The sequence below is a fragment of the Chrysemys picta genome, chromosome 1, assembly GCF_011386835.1.
Source record: "Chrysemys picta bellii isolate R12L10 chromosome 1, ASM1138683v2, whole genome shotgun sequence".
Taxonomy (NCBI): Eukaryota; Metazoa; Chordata; order Testudines; family Emydidae; genus Chrysemys; species Chrysemys picta.
In genome coordinates, this window is record NC_088791.1 from 231,298,514 (window position 1) to 231,320,783 (window position 22,270).

General features: G+C 43.8%; 1 protein-coding gene across 8 annotated transcripts in view; it reads right to left on the reverse strand.

Annotated features, from left to right (window-relative positions):
- The window catches only part of LOC101938142 (granulocyte-macrophage colony-stimulating factor receptor subunit alpha-like), a 111,205-nt gene that overhangs the window by 85,575 nt on the left and 3,360 nt on the right, over positions 1 to 22,270 (reverse strand). For 4 of the 8 annotated variants that reach the window (XM_065580791.1, XM_065580792.1, XM_065580795.1 and 1 more), the window contains 7 exons: positions 14,813 to 14,925; positions 11,433 to 11,549; positions 11,114 to 11,247; positions 6,983 to 7,109; positions 5,908 to 6,037; positions 5,640 to 5,815; positions 5,239 to 5,393 (listed from right to left, as the gene is read on the reverse strand). In XM_065580791.1, coding sequence (XP_065436863.1) covers positions 5,239 to 5,393; positions 5,640 to 5,815; positions 5,908 to 6,037; positions 6,983 to 7,109; positions 11,114 to 11,247; positions 11,433 to 11,517 — 807 coding nt within the window. In that variant the 5' untranslated portion in view covers positions 11,518 to 11,549; positions 14,813 to 14,925. The remainder of the gene's footprint in view (positions 1 to 5,238; positions 5,394 to 5,639; positions 5,816 to 5,907; positions 6,038 to 6,982; positions 7,110 to 11,113; positions 11,248 to 11,432; positions 11,550 to 14,812; positions 14,926 to 22,270) is intronic. The other 4 variants (XM_065580793.1, XM_065580790.1, XM_065580797.1 and 1 more) reach the window with 1 other exon arrangement.

Sequence of the window (22,270 nt, forward strand, 5' to 3'; positions counted from 1 at the left end):
GTGAGGAAAGAGTTATATGGACTCTGGCCATTGGGCCACACTGCTCCAATGCGGGGAGCGATTTATATGGACTCTGGCCGTTAGGGAACACTACCCTGCCCAACAGGTGATTGTGTGGAGAGAGGCCATTAGGCCGCATCGGGCCACCCACAGAAAGGCGAGCACGTGAACTTGGGAGTGGCAAGGTTCCGACACCCCATCCCACCTCTGCCACAAAGGGGTGGTGCGGCACTAGGCCCACCACAGGCATTCATCATCAATATCGTCTACAGTACCACCTGGGAAGACCACTTACAGCATTTATAGGAAGTGTTAAAAGCATTATAGGAGGTATGACTTAGAGCCAACCTGGCGAAATGTAAGGTGGCTATGAGTGAAGTGACCTATCTGGGATAATGCGTAGAAGGTGGCCTGGCAAAACTAGTGGTTGATAAGGTGTAGGCATGTCCTGTCCCCCAGACAAAGAGGCAAGTCAGACATTTTCTTGCCCTGGCAGGATATTACTAGTGGTATATCCCCGGCTTAGCCTCAATTGCAGCCCCACTTATAGACTTCATAAAAGGCACCAACCCTAAGAAAATCCATTGGGATGGGAAGTGCAAGAAAGCGTTCAGAGAACTGAAAACATGATTATGTCAGGGAACCATGCTCTTCAGCCCTGCTTTTTTTCTGGGGAATTCATATTACACCCTGATGCCTAGGACGTCAGTCTCAGCGCCATCCTTTCACAAGACTTTGAAGGGGGAGAACACCAGGACCTTTACCTAAGTAGGAAGCTGTTCACAAGGGAAAAGTAGTACTCCATCATTGGAAAGGATGCATTCACTATCCAATGGGCAGTAGAAGCCCTCAGGTATTACCCATTGCACAGCCCCTTTTCCCTGATCACTGATCATGCGCCCCTATGCTGGGTCAAGTCCATTAGGGATACGAACCCTCATTCAATCTTATAGTTTCTGATACTGGGTGGGAACGGACCATGCTCACGCAGATTTCTTTTCACAGATCAGGGTTGGAGACAACTCAACCCCAAATGTTTTTCCCATCTTGAGGGGTAGGGTATGTGAAGGGACATGTCCTCACCCTGGTATGGAAGAGGCTAATTATCTCCTCTGTGCCTGTTTCATGCTAACAAGACACACCTGCAAGGCTTGCTCAGCCTGGAGTGGGAGGAGCTTAAAGGAGGGAAACCTACCACAGGAAGGGACAGTAAAAAGGAAGAAGGTTGCTCCAGCCAGAGACTGTTGGCAACAGAGGGAGTCCAGCTGAGGAGGAGACTCAGACAGCCGCAAGATGCACAGCTCCCGAAGCCGCCCTGACTGATGGTAAAGCAATATGCCCCAGGAGGAAGGGTAGAAGGTAAACCCTTCGATGAGGCAATAGATTCTGAGAGACTGAGCCCTTAGAGCTGACTCTCTAGGGGCCGCCTGAGAGGCTGATCCTTGTTCCAGCCAGAGCTTCCCCTCTTGTAAAGGGAAGGGAAGAACAGGAGCCAAACTTCAGCTTGTGGGCAGTAGGCATAAGAACATGAGGCTGCAGAGAGATTCCCCAAAGGCTGCCAAACGGGGAGAAGAAGGGGTAAATGATGGGACAGTGGGACTCAGGGGGAGTCCAGGGAGCTTGTTCCCCCCACAACCTATAAATGTAATTCAGATTTAACTGCTAATATTGAGGGAACAAGGTACTGGCTTTCTAACCTGGTAGAGAGAGCAAGGGAGAAAAAGGCTCTAACATTGGTGGAAGGAAAAGCCAGTGGGGGAGTCCAAGGGTGCTGGAATCTTTGTAGAAGTAAAGGGGCCAAGACCAAAGTGCCCCCTTTCTCTTCACGACTGGCTGCTCTGGTGGTGAGCCAGCTGCCCTCTCTTCTGGTGCCACAGCAACTCCTGGGGGGCAAAAGGTGTAATTGCAGCACCTCCCCAGCAGAATCTATTATTCTGCGGTGAAAAAGAAATTCTGTGCTTATGATTCTTTTTTAAAAAGTGTGTGTGTTGGGGGGGAATGGCCCTCCCATTTCTGGCGCAGGTGGAATCCACTGACCTACTGGTGTGGAAGGTCATAAAAAAGACTTGAGAGGTGCTGATGTGAGTCCATGCTGGCATAGAGGAAGCTCTCTGATTTTAGGGACACTGGGATACAATGGTCCACCATTGCAGTCTTAGAAGTCAGGATTATGAAGATTAGATTGTAGTTTTTGCTTTTTCCTATAGGTGGATGAGGAGAACTTGATTTAATGATGCTGTTTCAGCACTGACTTCAAGGAAGGGTCTTTGAAAGATGTTCTGGGTGGGTGGGGGGAATGAAGGAAGGAGAAGCAGAGTGGGAGTGTTGGCCTAACAGGGTCCAGGCAGACCAGCTAACTCTTAGGAAAGTGAGGGAGGCTGCCAGAGGCCATTGCATTGTGGAAAAAGGAAGGCTGCCAGAGATTGGCAAGATGTTGTCTGAGAGAAAGAATGCAGTCTTCAAGGAGAGCCCAAGAAATGGAGATGGGTCCAAGCTGCAAAGTTCAGAGACAGATCCAAACCTCCCTAAAGTTGGAGGATGACTGGATCTAAGGTTTTAATCTGGGTCTCTCTTTACAAGGAAACAGTTAAAATCAGACAGTACTTAGAAACAGTCATGCTGAAGCATAGCATAACACAAGCTCTCTCATTTAGGATTCTAGGCTGCCATCATGTGGTCGTTTTATTTCATTATTTCAAAGATAAAGTAACTTAAATCTGCTCATCTTTGTGCTGGAGCACAGCAACTGGCCCTCTCTACTGTGCACTGTACTAGGACTGTTAGGCTGAAGATCTAAATTTCACTTTCAACACGATTAAATTTCTCCCTTAATTTTATATAATTATCCTTTGGTGTGATACTCTGCCCTTCTAGTTCACATTTTCCTGTTATGCTCTGGCACTGAGTTCCTTTTATATAACATCCAGTCCTTAAACCAATGGGAGTTTTGCCTCAGTAAGTACTGAGGGCTGGTCTACACTGAAAAATTAGATTGATCTTCTATATCGCTCAGTGTGTGGGAAAAAGTACACACCCAAGTTCTGTAGTTAATTTGGCCTAATCTCTGGTGTAGACCCGGCTAGGCTGATGGAAGAATTCTTCTGTCAAGCTAGCTACCACCTCTCACAGGGGTGACAACTACAGTGATGGAAAATCCCCATCAGTTGCTGTAGGAAATGTCTTCACTACTGCAGCTCCATAGCTGTGCTGCTGTAGTGTCTGTAATGTAGAGAAGCCCCAAGCCCTTTATATTTAAATTACCTTCAGGCATCTTTGATTTCCCTCTTTCAATCTAAGTTCCCTAAGTGAACTGTTTAGTTTTTACCCACTTGCTTTACTGTTTAATAGAGATGCAAACCCCATCGATCAACTTCAATCCTGAGCTATTCCCATCAGAATCAATGAGAGCTATACCCTCTTTTCCCAGGGCTGAATTTGGGCTTATGAATGTCACATCACTGCCTTGATTTCACCTCTCTCCAAGTCCCAGCTAGTTGTAGTAACCCAGTGCACAGTTAGCATCACACCAGTGGAATATAGAAGGCATTAAAAGGTTGGTTAATTAGCGCAAATCCCTGTTTCCTGGAACAAACTCTTACGATCAATTGATCTCAAGTGGAATAAAAGTATAGTCCATACAAAAAGCTACTTTAAAAGAATGTTAAATGTGCAGAGTGAAGCACTGAAAATGTCAAAGATTGTCTATACCACGGCCTTTATAACAGAAATGCATAAACACATAGGAACATCCCTGACACAAAGGACACCCCCTGCCAAATGCCATATATGAAATTACACACAAAACACCTGTGTTAAAATAACTTTATGTTTACAAAGTCAAACACTCAAAATTTAGGTAACACAAAAATTGAAGTGCCTGTGCAAACTTAATTTGGCCCCTTTGTAGTATGCATTATGCAGTATGCACCTGTTTTCCTCTCTGACTGTGAGACTGAGTCTCCTTGCCTAGCAAGTCCCAGTCTCCTCCTGCAGGCTCCTTGTCCCAATCTACTTCCCCAGGCCTCCTCTACAATGCCTTAGGTTGGGCTCTTGTGGCCTCTGCATTTGAATCAGATGGCCTCTTCCTCCTCCACACTGGCAGGGGTGCACTGGGAGCACAGGAAAGGCAGATGCCCAGCTCTCAGTTCCAATGTCCAGTCCCACCCTGCCTGGAGCAGTCGGGAGCAGCCATAACCTCATAGCCCTGCGCTTGAACATGCTCAGCAGCTCTCTGGGGATGGCACATGCACAGCCTAGTCACAACTAGGAGCTGTGAGAGGCTCAGATATGCTCAGTGATTCCAGAATTTAGCAAGTCTCTACTGTGCAAGTACAAACTGTGATTTTTTCAAAGGCTTCTCCCTGGTCAAATCTGGGCAGATTTTCACAGGGATGGTAAAAGGCACATCCTGACACAAAGGACACCCCCTGCCAAATGTCAAGTCCCTGGTCCAAATAATGGTGGCCTCGAGTTTCCAAAGAAAAGATTGCTAGAATTCTTTTAATATTGAAAAAATGTTTTTTTCTCTAGTCTTGTTCTGAACTATTTTGGCTAATACCTGCTATGGAAAATTTCAGCCCAAATAGTTAAAGTTTGGCAAAGTTATAAGTAACCAAAAACAAGGTCTTAGACTGGGAAGTGTCGGGCAACCTTAATAATAGGTAGTGCTATCAGCCTTCCCTATAATATTGTACGGGTTGTCATTGCACAAAGACATATTTGGAGGTGGGGATGAGTTAAATTAGTGAATCAATCATCTAGTGACCTGCACTCTTAGGGATAAAAGCTTTAAGAAGCTGTTTTCAGATCCCAGGATAATGAATGGCATTGTAAGCTGGGGTTTTCACCTGTTCCAGTGGACAGCAAATTGTAGTGTTTAGTTCTCTCTACTGTCTCTGTGGATGGATGCTGTTGGATCTGAGTTCAGAAAAGTAATCGCTGTGATAGGGTTAGCAATGATGGAAGAGCAAGTGTAATGCTGGTGAGAAACAAAAGTAGTTAAGAGAGTGGGCACAGACAGTTGCAGGTGCTGAAAGACAGTTATGGGGACATGGTTAGCAAATGAGGCAATAAACTATGTAGAATACAGGAATGGCTGGATTTAAAAAGGACTGCATGACGGATGAGGAAGGAGAGGTGACTTTAGTGTAGGAGAGGTTTATGTTTGTGTATATATTATAGATTGATAAACAGAAAATATAGATTTGTAGTGAGAGTCATTTGAAAAGTTACACTTACAATAGTTTTCTTATTTCGAATGTCAATTTGATACTCAAAGCAGTGATCTACATTTCCTTCCATGTGGCTTGGCTGGGGCCGTTTCCATCGCACTATACACTCTGCTCGGTCTTCAGAACAGTTTACTGTGATATTTAATGGAGGAGTGAGTTTTTCTAGAATAAAATAATCATTATTACATTAGCTAAAGAATCAGCTTTTGATAAAGAATCAGTTCACATTTGGAATTATATCTTTGCAACCATAAGGGCTAGAAACAGGGTTTTTTAAAAAGAAAGATAAAAGCTTATGTTCTGGATCACAGCTCTGAAATGAATGCAGGCCCTTCTCCCAGTGAAGAATGGTTCACTCTCTACTTGTAGTAAAAATGGAAATTAAACAGAAAGAAACTTTTTCCTTACCTATTTCATATAGTGTGATGTACTCATCATAAAACTGAATCTCCGATTCGTTGCTCGACCCATTCACCAGGAAGTAAACTTTCTCTTTAATGTCTGTCACATTTTGAAAACTGCATGCGATAGGTCTTCCAAGTGCATCTCTTATGTAATGTGGACATTCTTGTTCATCTTCTTCACTGCATATACCAAAATGTTTCAATCAAACATGAGAAATGTCATCTGTCAAATGTGAATTCAAAACTTCCTTGAGCCAATGAAAACTCTTTACTTTGAGTATTGAAAGAAAAGAAAATATTGGGTATCTTCCGGCGCATTCCTGCCAGCTTTCCAAGCGCAATTCATGAAGGAAATGTTGTAAATCACACAGGAGAAATTTTCAACAGATGTTCCAATCTTGCCTGGAAACCAAGAAAAGTTACATGTGTATTTATATATTAACAATTGGTTTTGTGAAGAAGAAGAAGAAAGGTGAACTACTGGTGCAAGCAGGGACAACTCTGCACACACTGGGTCAGACCCAGAGAGAATTTGAGCATCTGCAACTTCTATTGATGATTTTAGGTATCATCAATAGAAGTTTGAAGTTTGAAAACTTTTGCATTCCATTTAACCATGGTGATTAAACCTAGTTGTCATAACCATTAACAATATGACTCAGTTTGTATTAGTCAGCCAGAATGAGGCTCATGCTAGCTATAAACTGCTTCAGTGAAGACACCTAATGTGGTCACTGTTTTATTTTGCTATGCACCATTTTAATCCCCACTTTCTCTAAGGGTACGTCTATACTTACCCGCTGGTTCGGCGACAAGCAATCGATCTTCTGGGATCGATTTATCGCATCTTGTCTAGATGTGATAAATTGATCCCGGAAGTGCTCGCTGTCGACTCCGGTAATCCTGCTCCGCGAGAGGAGTAGGCGGAGTCGACAAGGGAGCCGGCCTGCTGCGTGTGAACCCGCGGTAAGTACCTTTAAGTTCGAACTAAGATACTTCGACTTCAGCTACGTTATTCACGTAGCTGAAGTTGCGTATCTTAGTTCGAACTGGGGGCTTAGTGTGGACCAGCCCTAAGAGACTGACATAAGAAAAGCAATCATATCACACACACATGGTTCTATCCTGCAAGTTACTGTGCAAAAGTGGACCTTTCCTCTGCCACAATGTCACTAGCACAATTGAGGCCACAGTTTGTTACAAAATGGCATCATTGTAGCAGATTTGCAAATGCATTTGTAATAAAAAATTAAATCAATGATAACTTCTAGAATGAAATGTATTCTGAGAGTTTTTTCTCAAAATTTTGTAGATAGACAAAACCTTTCACAAACTGTAATACATTACCTTGAGGAATGAATCTTGCTTCTGCTGAATATGAAATGTTGTTGTACATTGCTTGAACTTGGAATAATGCCCCCTTATGTATAGGCAAAGCACTGTTTATGTTAAATGTGCAGGTTTTATTGTACACCTGAAAAATAACATGCGTTTGTATTAATCCCTTGTTTTTTCATTCCCAGTTTTAACTGGTTCTAACTATGGGAAAAGCCCAAGCATAAGTCCATTGAAACCTGTAGGACGTCTCACAGTGTGTAAAGTTAAGCAAAGGTGTAAGTGTTTTCAGAGGTAGGGTCTTTGTTTGCACAGTTCCAGCTGCATGCATTGCCTCCCATATTTCTGCAGGGAAGTCTAGGGGATCTACAAAGAGAGGTGCCATGGAGTGCAACCAGTAACCTCTCCTCTCCTGCCCTCCCACCAGACTCCATGGAGTTCCTTCAACAAAGAGTATAGAAGCTTTTGCAGGGATCAAATGATGGTAGCAGCAAGCTCCCCTCTCTTCTGGAAAGGCAAGGGTAGATCTGCATCCAGAGAATTCCCTCTGTGAATGACTTCCTGGGGAAGGTTCTGAGCCTGAATATTTAATAGATGTACAGGTGTCCCCATGAATTTGCAAAACTATTGTATGCATGATCAAAAGTCTTCCAAAAGTTGGTTGTTGTCCCAAAAAGTACATAGGGACTAATTAAAGATGGTGGGAATATGATTTTTACTCCGATTATAAATATTTGCTGTCTGTTGATTTGTGCAACAATATACATTAAAAATCAATACATCCAATTATTGAAACAATTTATATTCTGGAGCTTCTCTTTACAGCCAGAAAGGTTAGCAATGTTGGCCTTAATTCACCAGTATATTACTGCAGTTTTACATCCAACAGAGTTACATCAGAATAAACTGGAGTAACACAGACGTGCCATCATTTTTAAATGAAAAATTCTCGAACCCCAAGAAAACAGCGCTACGATCCCCTTTGAGATCATAGTCTTGAGAATCAGTGACCAAGGAAGCTGAAATGTTGAAAATGCATCCTGGTATATGGGGAAGACAGCTCCTATTTGAATGTAGAATGGAAGCAGGCCTGACTCAGAGTTGTAAAGATAAGGTTTTGTTTGTTTTTTTTAAAACGTAAATAGAAGTCTCTTGTGTTCATCATGCATTCACAGCAAGAGCTATATTCTCTGTGGCCTACTCAGGACCAGCTCTGGCTTTTTTGTCGCCCTAGGCAAAAAAGCCACCCGCCGCCCCAGCGCGGCAGGGGAGGGCGCCGAGCCCGGCCGCGGGCCCGCAATCCCCGACCGGCCGGAGCGCCGGGGGGAGGGTGGCAAGCCCACCGCGGCTCCGCTCTCCCCGGTGGCCAGAGCGCCGGGAGGAGGGAGGAGAGCCTGGCTGGGGCTCTCCGCTCTCCCCGGCGGACAGAGCGCCAGGGGGAGGGCAGAGAGCCCCTGGAGGCCAGAGAGCTGGGGGGAGAGCGGCGAGCCCGCCGCGGCTTTCCGCTCTCCCCGACTGGCCAGAGGACTGGGGGGAGGGCGGCGAGCCCGGCCGGGGCCCTGCTCTCCCCGGCAGCCGGAGTGCCGCGGGGAGGGCAGCGAGCCCAGTTGCAGCCCCGCTCTCAGACCGGAGTGCCCCGCCGCGCTGCCCCCCTCCAGGCGCCGCCCCAAGCACATGCTTGGTGGGCTGGTGCCTGGAGCCGGCCCTGGGCCTACTCCCCATCATGAGATTTGACCTCCCCCTGGGCAGAATCAGTCTTACAGTAACTAGACATCTTAGGTAGTTATATGGCTCCCATCACTGTAGCATCTGATTGCCTCATAAGCTAGTGATTGTTTCCATTTTGTAGATGGGAATTGAGGCACAGAAAGACTAAGTTACTTGACCAAGGTCACACAGAGAGTCTGGGACAGAGCAGAGACAAGGTTAGTGCCCTAGCCCCTGGACCATCCTTCCACTCTGAACGCTCTCACTGAAATCACATTCACAGCTATGGAGTGTATGAAACTGTAATGGGTATTTCTAAAACTACTATTTAAATCAGATATATTCTTTTACAGCCACTTTCCCTTAAGTCCCAAAGCTCGTCTGTGGGGCCCTGCAGGATTCCAGCACTGCAGCAGGGGCAGGAGAGATCAGGGCTTGGGTAGATTCTATCCCCTCTTGGCCAAACACAAGCAAGCCAAACGAAATTTGGTAATTTGTGTGGATTACAGCCTGCAGGGGCTGTGCAGGAAAGGTTTGTGTGACAGTGTGGAAACAAGGGCCTTCTGCTTGGACACCCCTTCCCTCCAGTGGATTGTCAGGGATCTGTGTGTATCTGAGGATCTGGCCAAATCACCAGCTACTTCTATGTGAGGGCAAACCCCATTGCCAAACTGAAAGGAGGAAATTTTGCAAATGCATCTTTCCAGACTTTCTACTCCCCTACATGGCTTATTCCTGCATAGGGAAGCTTCACACACTAAGCTATCCAGGCAGTTCTAAACAAAACCTTTTTCTCCTTGTTTTAGGCAAACATTCCAGTAAATTCTCCGATTCTGAAAATAAGACTAACGCCAACAGTGCTGCTGGCCCGTCGGAGAAACAGCAAGATGTGAAACAAATAAAGTTTCCCTCATGCAGCCACGGTCTCCAAACAGTCCTTTATAACAAGGTATGCTGTCATCAAGAGGACTTTTCTGCTTTTGCTGTATCTATAAGATGCAGTGGATCACAAGAATGTGTGCTAGGAATTTCTGTATTGGATCAGACCAGTTATCCATCTGGCCCCGTATCCTGTCTCTGAGAGTGGCCAGCAGTCGATGCTTCAAAGAAAGGTGCCCGCTAAATGAATGAGCTCTATATTATTAGATGTCTTCTCCCCCTGTAGGTATGTATAGACTGATCAAGTCACCTCTTACTCTTCTCTTTGATAAGCTTAGTAGAGTGAGCTCACTAATGGCTCAGCTCCCCACACTGCCTCTCTTAGGTCGCTCCTCGTGAGGACGTGCACCATGGACCCAAGGAGGCTAGTGTGGACATGTAATTACTGCAGTGGCTATAACTCACCCTAATATAGGTCGACTTATGTTTGTAGTGTAGACATACTCAAAGTCTTTTCCTGCAAAGCAGGTTTCCCAGACCTCAGATCATTCATGTAGCTCTATCCTGAACTCTTCAATTTTCAGCATCCTTTTGAAGTGGTGACACCAGAACTGGACACAGTATTCCAATAACAATCTCACCAATGCTGTACACAGAGCACCCTCTGCCTATTCAATATTCTCTTGCTTATATATCCAATAATCGCATTAGCGCTCTCAGAGTATGTCTACACAGCAGCTGGGAAGTTTGTCTGCCCATGCTGGAAATTATACTCATGCTGTCTCTGCTCAAGCTAGCATCTAAGAATAGCAGTGGGGCTGTGGTGGTATGGACAATGGGTCAGTCTAGCTGCCTGGTGACTGGGCAGGATTGTACTTGGGTGACGAGCCCAATCTGTCACCTATGCTGCCAAGGCCAGACTGCTATTCTTAGGCGTTAGCATGAGCAGAGCTAGGGTGTGAATGTGTACCTGCAGTGGGAATTACACCTCTCCATTGCTGTGTAGACATACCTGTGGCCCAGCGTTGCACTGGGAGCGCATGTTGAGCTGGTTTTTAACATTAACCCTATGTCCTTTTCAGGGTCACTGTTTTCTAGGATAGAGTCCCTCATTCTGTAAGTGTGACCTACATTCTGTGTTACAAGTGTATAATCTTGCATTATGTTGCATTAAAAATGCATGTTGTTTAAATGATCCCACTTCCCCCAGTCATCTACAGCGCTCTGTATAACTGACCTATCCCTATTATTTACTATTCCAACAGTTTTTACCAGCATTAAATTTACATTTTTTTTCAGATCATTGATAAAGATATTGAATGACATTGGACTAAGGGGTGTTTCTAGTTGGTCCCTTCTGATGCTATACCTCACTGTGAACTGAACCTGCCCTAATATATGTAATAAAAGTCTCCAAGAACTCTGGAAACATATTGTCATTTTCTAGGTTTTTATGATACTACAAGTGATACATATGTTTCTTCAATAAATCAAGTATATAAAAGGAAAAGAAACTACAGTTAATTGTTTCTGTTAATAAGTAAATAGAAAACTTACGTTTCCCCTGATGTAACTGTGGCCTACACGCATATAACACCTGTATTCAGTAACAGTGACACTGCTGTCCCAGGTCAGCTTTAGTTTTCCAGGATTCAGCGTCAAGTTGGCAATGGGTGAGGATGATGACTTCGCTGTAAGTTTTATGAATTAATAACAGAAAGGATGCAATAAGATTTTTCAAAGTTTTCAGGTGCAGAGGCTAGTATTTAGCAGGCCTGTTATGACCATACATAGCGCAACTAAACGGGCAAATATCCCTAGAGTGAGATGAATTATTCCCAGTCCTTTAGATTCTCAATTAAAGCATTATACTTACACTCTGTATACACAATGACAGCATGCAACATAGGAAATAACACGACACAACTAAACAGGGAAATAAGTCCTAGAGTGGCAGCCATCTTTTTTTCTTGGAAATAGACAGGAATGAAACCTACAAGAGAAGAAACAGATGCCAAAGCACACTTAGGTTTCTGTAAAGCTTGATTTCTTTTAAGGACAGAATCAAAAACTGTTTTTCTTAGTCACTAGAATCAGCTAAATACATCACACGTATGCACCAGCAACAAGGCCCAATAGCTAAGACATTATGCTGGTACTTGGGAGACTGAGGGTCAAGCCCCTTCTTTGTCACAGACTCACTGTGACTTTGGGCTGGTTGCCTAGGTCCTCTGGCCCAAGGCACACAGGCATTGTGGTTCCTCGCCACTCAGTAGAATTCACAAACCCTGGGTTAGGCACCTAGGCTCTCTGTAGAATGCATGAGGAAGTCGGCTGCCTAAGAATGGGATCCATGAAAGCCTGCATGCTAGGAACTGAGCTGTCAAAGCTAGCCAATAGCAGATGCAGAGGAGAGGGATGTGTCCTGACCCCTGCCCCTTTCAGGGAGTTAGGTGCCTAAATCTAGGCTGGAGGGGAGCACCTATCTCTGCTTGGGATGTGCAGCCATGGACCCTTCTCCTGGAGCCAGGAACCTAAGCTGTTGTCTGCAAAAATGGCAGAAGTAACCTCCTAATTCTACACAAAACACAGGTGGTGGTAGCTTTATAACCTTTAGCCCTGTAGATAAGACACTCAGGTGGGAGACCCCAGTTCAGTTCTTCCCACTGCCTGCTGTGGAAAAGGGATTTGACTTTGGGTGTCCGACCTCTCCTCTGACTGTCCTAATCACTGGCTGTAGAGTCAGTCACCAACTCTCTCACCCAGTGTCTATTTCATTTTTTAATTATGTAATATGAAGTGGAACAGCTTCAACAAGAGAGATTGAGAGAGCCTCACAAGAGACTATTCCATAGTCTAGTGGTTGGGGCATGCATCTGAGGGGTGGAAAGCCCAAGTTCAAAGAAGTTCTTTTCTAAGGATGGAACTGAACCAGGGTCTTCCACATCCCAGGTGAGTGTTCTAACCAGTGGACTAAAGATTATAAGGAAGGCCACTGCTGCATCCTTCCTCCCTCAGCTTCTGTGTATGGCTTAAAGCATGCCAACTGGATTGGGCTCCGCAGGCGAGGTAGGTGGGACATTGCCTAGTTTCACCTGGTCTGAGGATTATGCAGGTGTGAGACAGGCACTGGCTATCAGTATTGAGGCAGCGATGTACACAGCCAGAGACAGAAATTTAGGCACCTTAGGGACTTTAACAGCAGAAATTTTGACACTGAACAACTTTAGGCACCTCCAGAGTTAGGTGGCAGCTGAGTAGCAGTTTTGAGGATTTCTGTGGTGCCTAAATTTTGGACTTAGTCGCCTAAAGTGGGAGTTAGATGCCTAAATCCTTTTGTGGATCTGGTCCTCTCTCCCTCAGTTCCCCTTCCGTACGAAGCGGATAACAGCACTGCGCTACCTCGCTGGGGTGTGGTGAGGATAAATACATTAAAGATTGTGAGGTGCTCAGATATTATGGCAACAGGGCCCATCTACTTATTTCCTTTGTAAAACCTTCTGAGAGCTATAGATTAAAAGCATTTAAATAAGAGTTAGGTGTCAGCACATAGGTTTGTTTGTCAGCCTGAGATAGAATTGTGGGTTTGACTTTTTGATACTCTTATATCTTATACTAATATGTGTAAACAAAAGACAAAGACAAAGGCACTGCCCTCAAGCAGATGGGATGAAAGATATAAGAGATGGAACTAAGAGATAAGAAAAGGGTATGGTGGGAGTGTAATATATGAGCATACACTGGAAGGCTGCCTAGGTCCTCTCTCAAGCCAAGGTCAAGCAACCAGTTAGGAGGGGCAAGGGCCGGCAAACATAAGACACACTAAAAGCCAAAGAAAGGCCTGGCCTTGGCCAGAGCACAACCTCACTCCTTACGCCTCCCATGGGGTACAAAAGAGGTAGGACGAAGACCCAGACCCACGACCCTCCAAAATGGAACACGACCATAAATTGTTAGGGGTGGGACTGTGGGCATGCATTGCAGGTATGTTTGGGTCTGCTAAGAAGAAGGAAGAGGGGGTGGGAATGGGGAACAGGGACATAGCAACGCTCTGCGGCGTCAGAGCTGGCAATGGGATGCTGGGAAACAAGACTCTGTGGCATCAGAGTTATGTGTGCTTGCTTGGAACTAACCCTAATACACATCGCATTGCCTACACTTGGGACTTCTGGTCTTCTGCTTTCTGTCTGCGTGACAAGAACCAGGGGATGAGTGAAGGGAAAGCCCTCTAACATTAGGTATTATTATTCTTGATTCCATCTATTATTTCATATCCCCTCTTATTCATTTCCTTTCTATTTGAAACATTCCTAGTCTTTTCAATCTCTCCTTATATGGGAATCTTTTCATGGCTCTGATTATATTTGCAGCAATTCTCTGAATCTGTCAATTTCTTTTGAGAGAAGGTGATTGGAACTGAACACAGTTTTCCAAGTGATGGCATATTATTGGTTTATATCAAAGATCGGCAATCTTTGGCATGCGGCCAGTCAGGGTCAGCCCCTGGTGGACCAGGACGGTTTGTTTACCTGCCATGTCTGCAGGTTTGGCCGATCGCGGCTCCCAATGTCCGCGGTTCACCATTCCAGGCCAATGGGGGCGGCGGGAAGCAGCGGCCAGCACATCCCTCTGCCTGCACCACTTCCCGCAGCCCCCATTGGCCTGGAACGGCGAACTGCGGCCAGTGGGAGCCGCGATTGACCGAACCTGCGGATGCGGCAGGTAAAAAGAACATCCCAGCCTGCCAGGGGCTTACCGTGATGGGCCGCATGCCAAAGCTTGCCAATCCCTGGTTTATATAAATGCATTATAATATTTTCAGTATCATTTTCTTTCCCTTTACTTTTATGTCCTTACATTTGGTTTGCTTTTTTGACCATTGATGCATATTGAGCAAAGGAATATCCACAGTGGTTATAGTTCATTTTCAACTCAGAAATGAGGAGCTGAGATGATTATTATTATTCCTTCCAAAGTGTATTATCTTGCATTTGCTGCAGTGAGTTTCATCTGCTGCCATGCTGCCCTGAATGTCCCTGACAGGAGGTTCCTGACCCTTCTCTCTGTCCTGACTAACCTAAAGAATTTTGTGCCACTTTCAAGTGTGGTCACCTCACTGTTCATCCTCTTTTCCAGAATGTTATTAAACATATTAAAGAATACTAGTCCTAGTATGTAACTGTAACTTGTCAGACAATGTTTTCCTACTTTGTTTCTTGCCTCTTGGTTGCTGATCCAGGAATACTCAATCCTCACCTTGGACACTTTAGTTACTTTAAGAGTCTTTTGCGAGGGACTTTGTCACAGGCTTTTTGAAGGTCCAAATGTATTACGCCATCTGCTTCTTCTTTATTACTTCTGTTGACATGCTGAAAACATTATAGTAAATCAGAGAAGCATGATTTTCCTTTTTCAGAAGCTGGTCCTTTGAACCTAACATGTTCATACAGGTATATTTCAATTCTGTTTTTAATTGCAATTTTAACCGATTTACCTGGGACTAAAGTTAGATTTCCTAATTTATAATTCCTTATATCTCCCTTAGTACTATTTTTGAAAGAGTGGTGCCCTCTAGTATAATAGCAAATTTTAATGAGCGATTGCATACTCATTAGCCTCCCAGCCACTTCATTCTTACTCTTGGGTTTATACCCTCTCATCCTGATGACTTATTGCTCCTCAGTTTATCAAATTGTTCCAGCACCGTCTCTTTTTACACCTCAGTCTCTTTCAGTACCTCATCTTTATTACTTGTAAAGAGTAAATGTCCCCTCATGACCCTTTCTGGTGAAGAATGGTGCAAAGAAATAATTTTTGTTTCTTTGCAATGCCCTTTTCCTTCTTAATCACTCCCTTTACTCCTTGGTAGTTGAGTGGACACACCAATTCATTCACAGACATCCTGCTTTTGACACATTTAAATTATTCCTTATTTTTTTAATGTCTTTACCAACTGCTATTTAAAATCCGACATAGCCCACTTAATACCATTTTACTTTGTACCTGTCATAGTGCTTTCAACTGACTTCATTTGGATGATTTCTATTTTCTGAAGGAAATTTGTGTGGAGAAATAAAATCTTGTATCTTGCCATTTTTTTTTCTTATCTACCTGCTTCCTTTTTTGTTTAGGACTATTCAGAGTCTCCGTTGTCTTTGTTAAATAAATAACCTCCATACTAGATCTAAGGATTTTTACTTTTTCACTTGTGACTTTAGGGACTTTTTGACTAGCTTTCTGTTTTGATCTCCAGCTACCAGAACAGCTCCTTGGGGCCACTTGGCTGCAGCATAATTTTTGATAACATCCCTTACATAGACCCTGCCCAGTGCAAAGACAGCCAGAGGGTTATCTCTGGAAGCACCTCTTGCATTGTGAGCCCCTTAGCAGCAACCAGGATCAGGATGCACAGAGCTATATCCCTGCAAATCCCTGGTTTAAAGGTTCAGGCAAAGGGGAGACTACAGCCTAGTGTGGGAATCTTCCCTTTCTACACCTTCTACAGCCAGCCCCTCTAAACCAATGAAGTCTTCCCTCTACATCTCTCCCAGCTGTGCTCAGGGACACCACATTGCCTCTGTACTCTGAGGTCCTACACAATTCCTTTTTCTTTATAAAGTATTTCTTTACTTGTGTTCACTTAATCATTCTTGATATTTGCAGATTTGCAAGAAGTGATTGCTTTAGTACAAATTAGAATTAATTACTTAAAAATCACTAGGTAATTCCCAACAAAAATTATCTGGAGTTACTCAGTACCTGTTAGAAATGACTTAGTTTTATATTACTAATCCTTATTAAAACAATTCTCTTGTCATTTATTAGTGACTAAACGATTCTAGGCAATTATTTAATAGATGCCAAGTAATAAGTTTGCTGGGAGTTAGTCTTTAGAAACCAAGTAATTTTTAACAAATATTAAACAATTCTGAGCAATTCTAAGTAACTACTGGTAAATGACAAGTAGCTATTTTGCCTGATATCCAGTAATTAATACATTTTGAGGTTTGGAGGTTTATATTTTTAATGGGGTTGCTGGGTGTAAGCTGGATTTGAATTTCAGATTTAAGTTCTAGTCCAAATTTAGTTTAAAAAAAAAAAAGAGAGAGAGAGAGAGCGAGCGAGAGAGACAAAAATTTCACTGTGTTCTCCAGACTGTTTAATTTTGAAAGAGTTATTTTTGCACTTTAATAGGAGGGTAGAAGTAGATCACACCTCCACTTATCTTACAGCCTTCTTTCATCCCCTCATTATTCTGCTACATCTCTCTTTTCTGACCCCTCTTCTACTCTTGCTATGGCTTTGATCCTGCAAAGATTCACACATCTGCTTAACTTCACCTGCATGAGTAGTCCCAGTGAAATTAAGATCATGCATAAGACTTTAGTGCCTTAGACTCAGAGGGACAAATCGATAGGTAATATATGAGAGAGTGTAAATAACATGTTGGAAAGTAGGTGCAAGTCTAAGTTTGTGTAACAACACTGAGCAGACCCACGTTACACCTGCTTAGATTCCCTAAGAGTCAGTTAGACTCACATCTAAATTTGGTTCCGAGTGGCTAATTATGGAATACTAAACAAGAGCTCCATTATTTCACTCTTCTCATAGGAAATTGAATTTCCTCAAAGACAGTGATACTTAGACTGAGGCTCGTGAGCCACTAGTGGCTCTTTAATTTGTCTCCTGCATCTCTCTGCAGCATATGATATTAAAACACGATGTGATTTAATTATTAACCAATCTAAGTTATTAACCAATCAGGATGCTTTTACTAGGTTATTAACCAATTGCATTTGATAAAATAATAATATTTGGTCAGTCATTTTGCTGTGATTTTTATATACACCTCTACCCCGATATAACGCTGTCCTCGGGAGCCAAAAAATTTTACTGCATTATAGGTGAAACTGTGTTATATCGAACTTGCTTTGATCCACTGGAGTGCGCAGCCCCGCCTCCCCCGGAGCAATGCTTTATCGTGTTATATCCGAATTCGTGTTATATCAGGTCGCGTTATATCGGGGTAGAGGTGTATATATATTTCCCCTGTCATACTGTTTAAATATGAATATATTGTACTACAGTAAATGAAACAATGAAGTCACACAGCTGTGGCTCTTTTGGGTAATGTTGATCGCTAATTTGTCTCCTGAACTACTGAAGTCTGAGTATTATTGTTCTAGGAGGAGAAAACTTTTCTTTCCTTCAGTACCTGTTTTGCTGTTAAAGGAGATTTTCTCCTTAGAAAAACAATTACAGTTCAAAGAAACAACAATAATTACTGGATTTTTTGGTCATGATAAGAAAAGTTCTTCTCTTACATAAGATTTTAATTGCTCTCAGGGGAGGTTCATCATCGCAATCTCAAGGAAATGGAAATATGAGGTTTTTATTCTGTGAATTGTTTTTCTTAAGGCCTTTCTACAGTACAATTTACAATCATTTCAGGAGAAATGTGATGAAAGTGAGAATACTCTGGAATATGTTTATGAGCAATATGCCTCTCCCCGTTGGGCTTGAGATTGTTACCCACTGGGACAGAGGGATTAAAATATGTCTCTTGGAACTGAGCAGGAGGTCTGAGGTATCTGGGTCACCTAGCTGTCTGTGGTAGTATGAATGCACCATCAAGAGCTGGTTGGAATCAACACATACCAATGGAGGATCCAGAAAAGACAACAGGAACCCCAGTGTCTGAATATTAACACTAAACCACAGGAGGTTCTGGCAAGCTGAACATGTGAACAAGCATGTCTGTGTCCAGAGATCAAAGATGAGAGGTGATAGGAGATTGTGTTAGGACAAGGTTCACAGACACACAGGAGCCATTCAGGACTCAGAGTGAAAGGGACACACACACACATGGATGCTAGGGCAGACTAGCTTGGTGGAGCCCTGGCTTCAGCCAGTATGACTCTGTCTTACCCTTTGTCTCTCTTTGCTAGTCTAAGGACTTCCCAACACTCTTTTCCAGTTGACTATTAAAACTCATTGCATTTTAGAAAGGCTGCCTGATGTTGCTGCAAATACTTAATGAAGGACATTGATCCCTGAAGAGGGTAAAATGTCTGAACAAATGTCTATCTTAGTCAGACTCTCTGTTCAGAGCTCATGGTGAGAAACGGGAGGGGTGGAGCCTGAAGGCCCAGTGTCAGAGGTGCTGAGGCTGTGTGGCCTATCCTGGAGGACTCCTTGGGGGTATGGAGCACTGAAGAGGTACTCCCAGGAGACTACTTCAAGTCTGGGGCATAGCACAGTCCCTGGAGATCCATGATAACTGGTTACAACTCATTACAATTTTGTAGTGCAGACAGAATCATAGCCATATCCTCAAGCTATATTAGAACCTTAAACATTTCCACAGGGCACCCCACATTTCAGGGAAAGTAGTTTCGTACCCACTGTTCTTCAAAGCCATGTTAAACCCAGGCTGGGACAGCCAAGATATACTGTTACTGCAGTGCAGACAGACCATTGCCGAGACCATGTCTTTTTAAACACTGCAGAATCATCCTCATGACATCATTATGTGGCAACAATACGGGCACAGCTGCTGGGATGAGAGTTTGCCAAAGCTTCAGTACGAATCACACAGAGTGCTACAGCTCAACAGAAAGTTGTGAAAATTTGACACAAAAGATGTTTTCTATCTCTCTCCAATGATGTGCTCAGGAATCTTAGATACTATTGGTCCCTCTTCTCAGCTATTCCTAACCATCCCTCTCTTGCTCATCTGCATCCCACTTGATCCCTCTTTCCCTTCCCTCTCTAATTTCTTGTTTCTCTCTGCTCTGTTTTCATTCCTCTTTGTTCCCACTTGTCATTCCTCTCCTACCTTCAAAATCTCACTCTCCCCCTGCTTAGCTCATCCACCATGATACTAACCATGATTTTGCAAGCACAGTGCATGTTTTTATGATGCTGCTGTTGGAAACATTCACAGGCAGCACTGCAGAAAGGACTTTGCCCCACCGCTGAACAAGAAACAGCGCTGTAAACTCCATTCTCAGGATCAGGAAATGTTGGGAAATTCATTGGGGTAATCCTGGGGCCTTTAAAAGTTCACTCTTCTTTTTTTAAATAACATATTATGGGGTGAATACAGGGCCACAAAAAGTCCCTATTTCGCCTTAGCAACCTTACAAGTATCATGACCCCTTTTACAGTCTGCTCAAGGTGAGGAGCAAGGCCTTGCATCACTTTGAGTCAGCTATTGGTACAGTACTAGTGTAAATAGGGCTCCTTTATAGCTAACTGGCCATTACTGGTGTGGCACTGGTATCTCTAGAGTCTGCCTGAAATAGAGCGCCTCCCTCCCCGGTTAATCCTGCCGTATTGTCAGCAGAGGCATGACTAGCTGGAACCCCCTCAGGGTAAACTAGAGCGAGCTGCTGGAGGGCATTTTCAGTGAGAGCTTCTTGGCTCTGGCACTTGCTTCCCTTGTTCTGCTGATAGGCTGAGTGGAGCTGAGGAAAGTTTACAGTTCACTGGCAATTTCAAAAGATAAAATAAAATCATCCTGGGTCTTGCCAAAAATGATTTTTTTTTAAATGTTTGGGGAATCAAAAAATAAATAATAATTTCAGGTTACATGAAATATTTCACTTGACCCAAAGCTGAACATTTCATTTCGACCAAATCTGCAGTTTTCATCACATAGAAGTTTTGACTGAAAAATTTCACCTAGCTCTAGTCCTGAGTCTGTTGACTGTTAGATTTGCTGCAAAGGCCATCTATCTGTTGGGCCTTTCAGGGAGAGTATAAGGTTTGAATGGGATGGGGGTTGTGAGTGGGATATACTTTTGTATATAATTTCATTTTGTGATGTGTGGACTATGGGTTGCTGCTTGTGTGATTATTCTTTGGATGGACTGTTGTTTTAAATACCCTCCAGGTCACCTAGAGCTGGGGAGAGGCCTTTGAAAAATTTAAATAAAAATAAATAAAATGCACAAATAAGTGGAGGAGCCATGGACTTGCACTGCATTCCTAATGTACATACTGCCCTCTTTGAAACCATGCATTTATATGTTACCTTCTGTTATTAACTATGTACTGGTCTACATTAGGAAATTAGGTCATTAGAACAACTTTGCTCAGCAGTGTGAAAAATCCATACCCAGCAGCGATGCCGTCAAACCGACCTAACCCCAGTGTAGACAGTGCTAGGCCAATGGGAGAGCCCTTCCTGTTGGCGTAGGTAGACTTTTCATTGAAGTGCTACAGCAGCCCAGCTGCAGTGGTGAGCTGCGCTGCTGCAGCATTTTAAGTGTTGACAGGCCCTATTACTATTATTTTTATATGTTTTCAGTAGCACCCACAATGTGCTAAGCGAAAGGAGAATTTATACTCTTAAGCAGACAAAACAAAGAGGACCAAACAGCAAGATGGAGGGTCTGGGAAGGATGTACGCCACACAAGCAGTGTGGGGAGGTGGTAATTAGCCATGCTCTGATTGGGGACTCTTGTTAAAACAAGGTTTGGGTTTTTTTAAACTAGTATAAAATATATTGACTTTTCCCAACTCCCAACCTTGCCACAATCAGCTGGTTAGTTTCTTGTCGGCTCTACAATAGAAGTGGGTCTTCGGGAGGGACTTCAGTATGAAAAGGATCAGTTAAGAAAAGGTGTTCCACGCATAGGGAAAGGCATAGAGGAAAATGTGGAGATGCTTGTGGGAAAAGTGTCCAAACAGGGCATCGAGAGAAGCATTACTGGTAGAGTGAAAGGGATGGGGTGGATGCAGTGATATGGAAATAATAATCCAAATCTATCTCAGCTTTCCCTCAGGACCCAGGCTAAGATAGGAAAAGATCTTGGAAATGTTAGTTCTTAATAGGTGACTTCCTGCTGGAATGGATGTGTCCATTTTCCCCAGATTGATTCCGGTTCTCCTTTGGTGAGATTGTACAGTAGTGATTAACTGATTCCAATAGCCCTATATGCAACTTTCAAGTAATGAGGATTATCATTACTGTGGCCACTATCACAGGGTAAGTAGGATAAGCTTGGCTTTCATATGGGAGCAAATATCAACAAATTCATTTTTATTAGGTCTTTAATGAGAGAGCACCATCTGTGGAAAAAGAAAGAGATAGAAGACCTACTTTAGATTCTAATTCCTAGTTCTGCCACTGACCAGCTGTGCAACCTTGGGCAAGTCACTCATGCCTCTTTTACCCATCTAAAAGACTATAAAAACATAGAACTGGAAGGGACCTCCTGCGTCATCAAATCCAGTCTGTTGTTATCACAGGCAGCCCTGGCCTACAATCCCATTAATAAACTCCATTTTGAAACCATTCAGATTTCTTGCCCCCAGTACTCCTATCGGGAGGCTGTTCCAGAACCTCTCTCTTCTGATGGTTATAATTAGGTGCTGTCAAACTATTAAAAAAGTAATTATGATTAATCACGCAATTAATCGCCTGCCCCGGCCCCACTCAGCTCCCGGAAGCGACCACTGCAGCCCCTGGGGACAGGGGTTTCCCTCCACGCACTGCTCCTGCCTGCAGGCAATGCCTCTGCAACTCCCATTAGCCGGGAATGGGGAGCTGTGACCAATGGAAGCTGCGGGGGAGCAGCCAGAGATAACTGCGGCCCGGCGGGAGGCCACATCCCAACCCGCAGATCTGAGTCCCACCCCGGAGCCAGCACCCCATATCTCCTCCTGCACCCCAAACGCCCTCCTGTACCCCAAGCCCCAGCCCT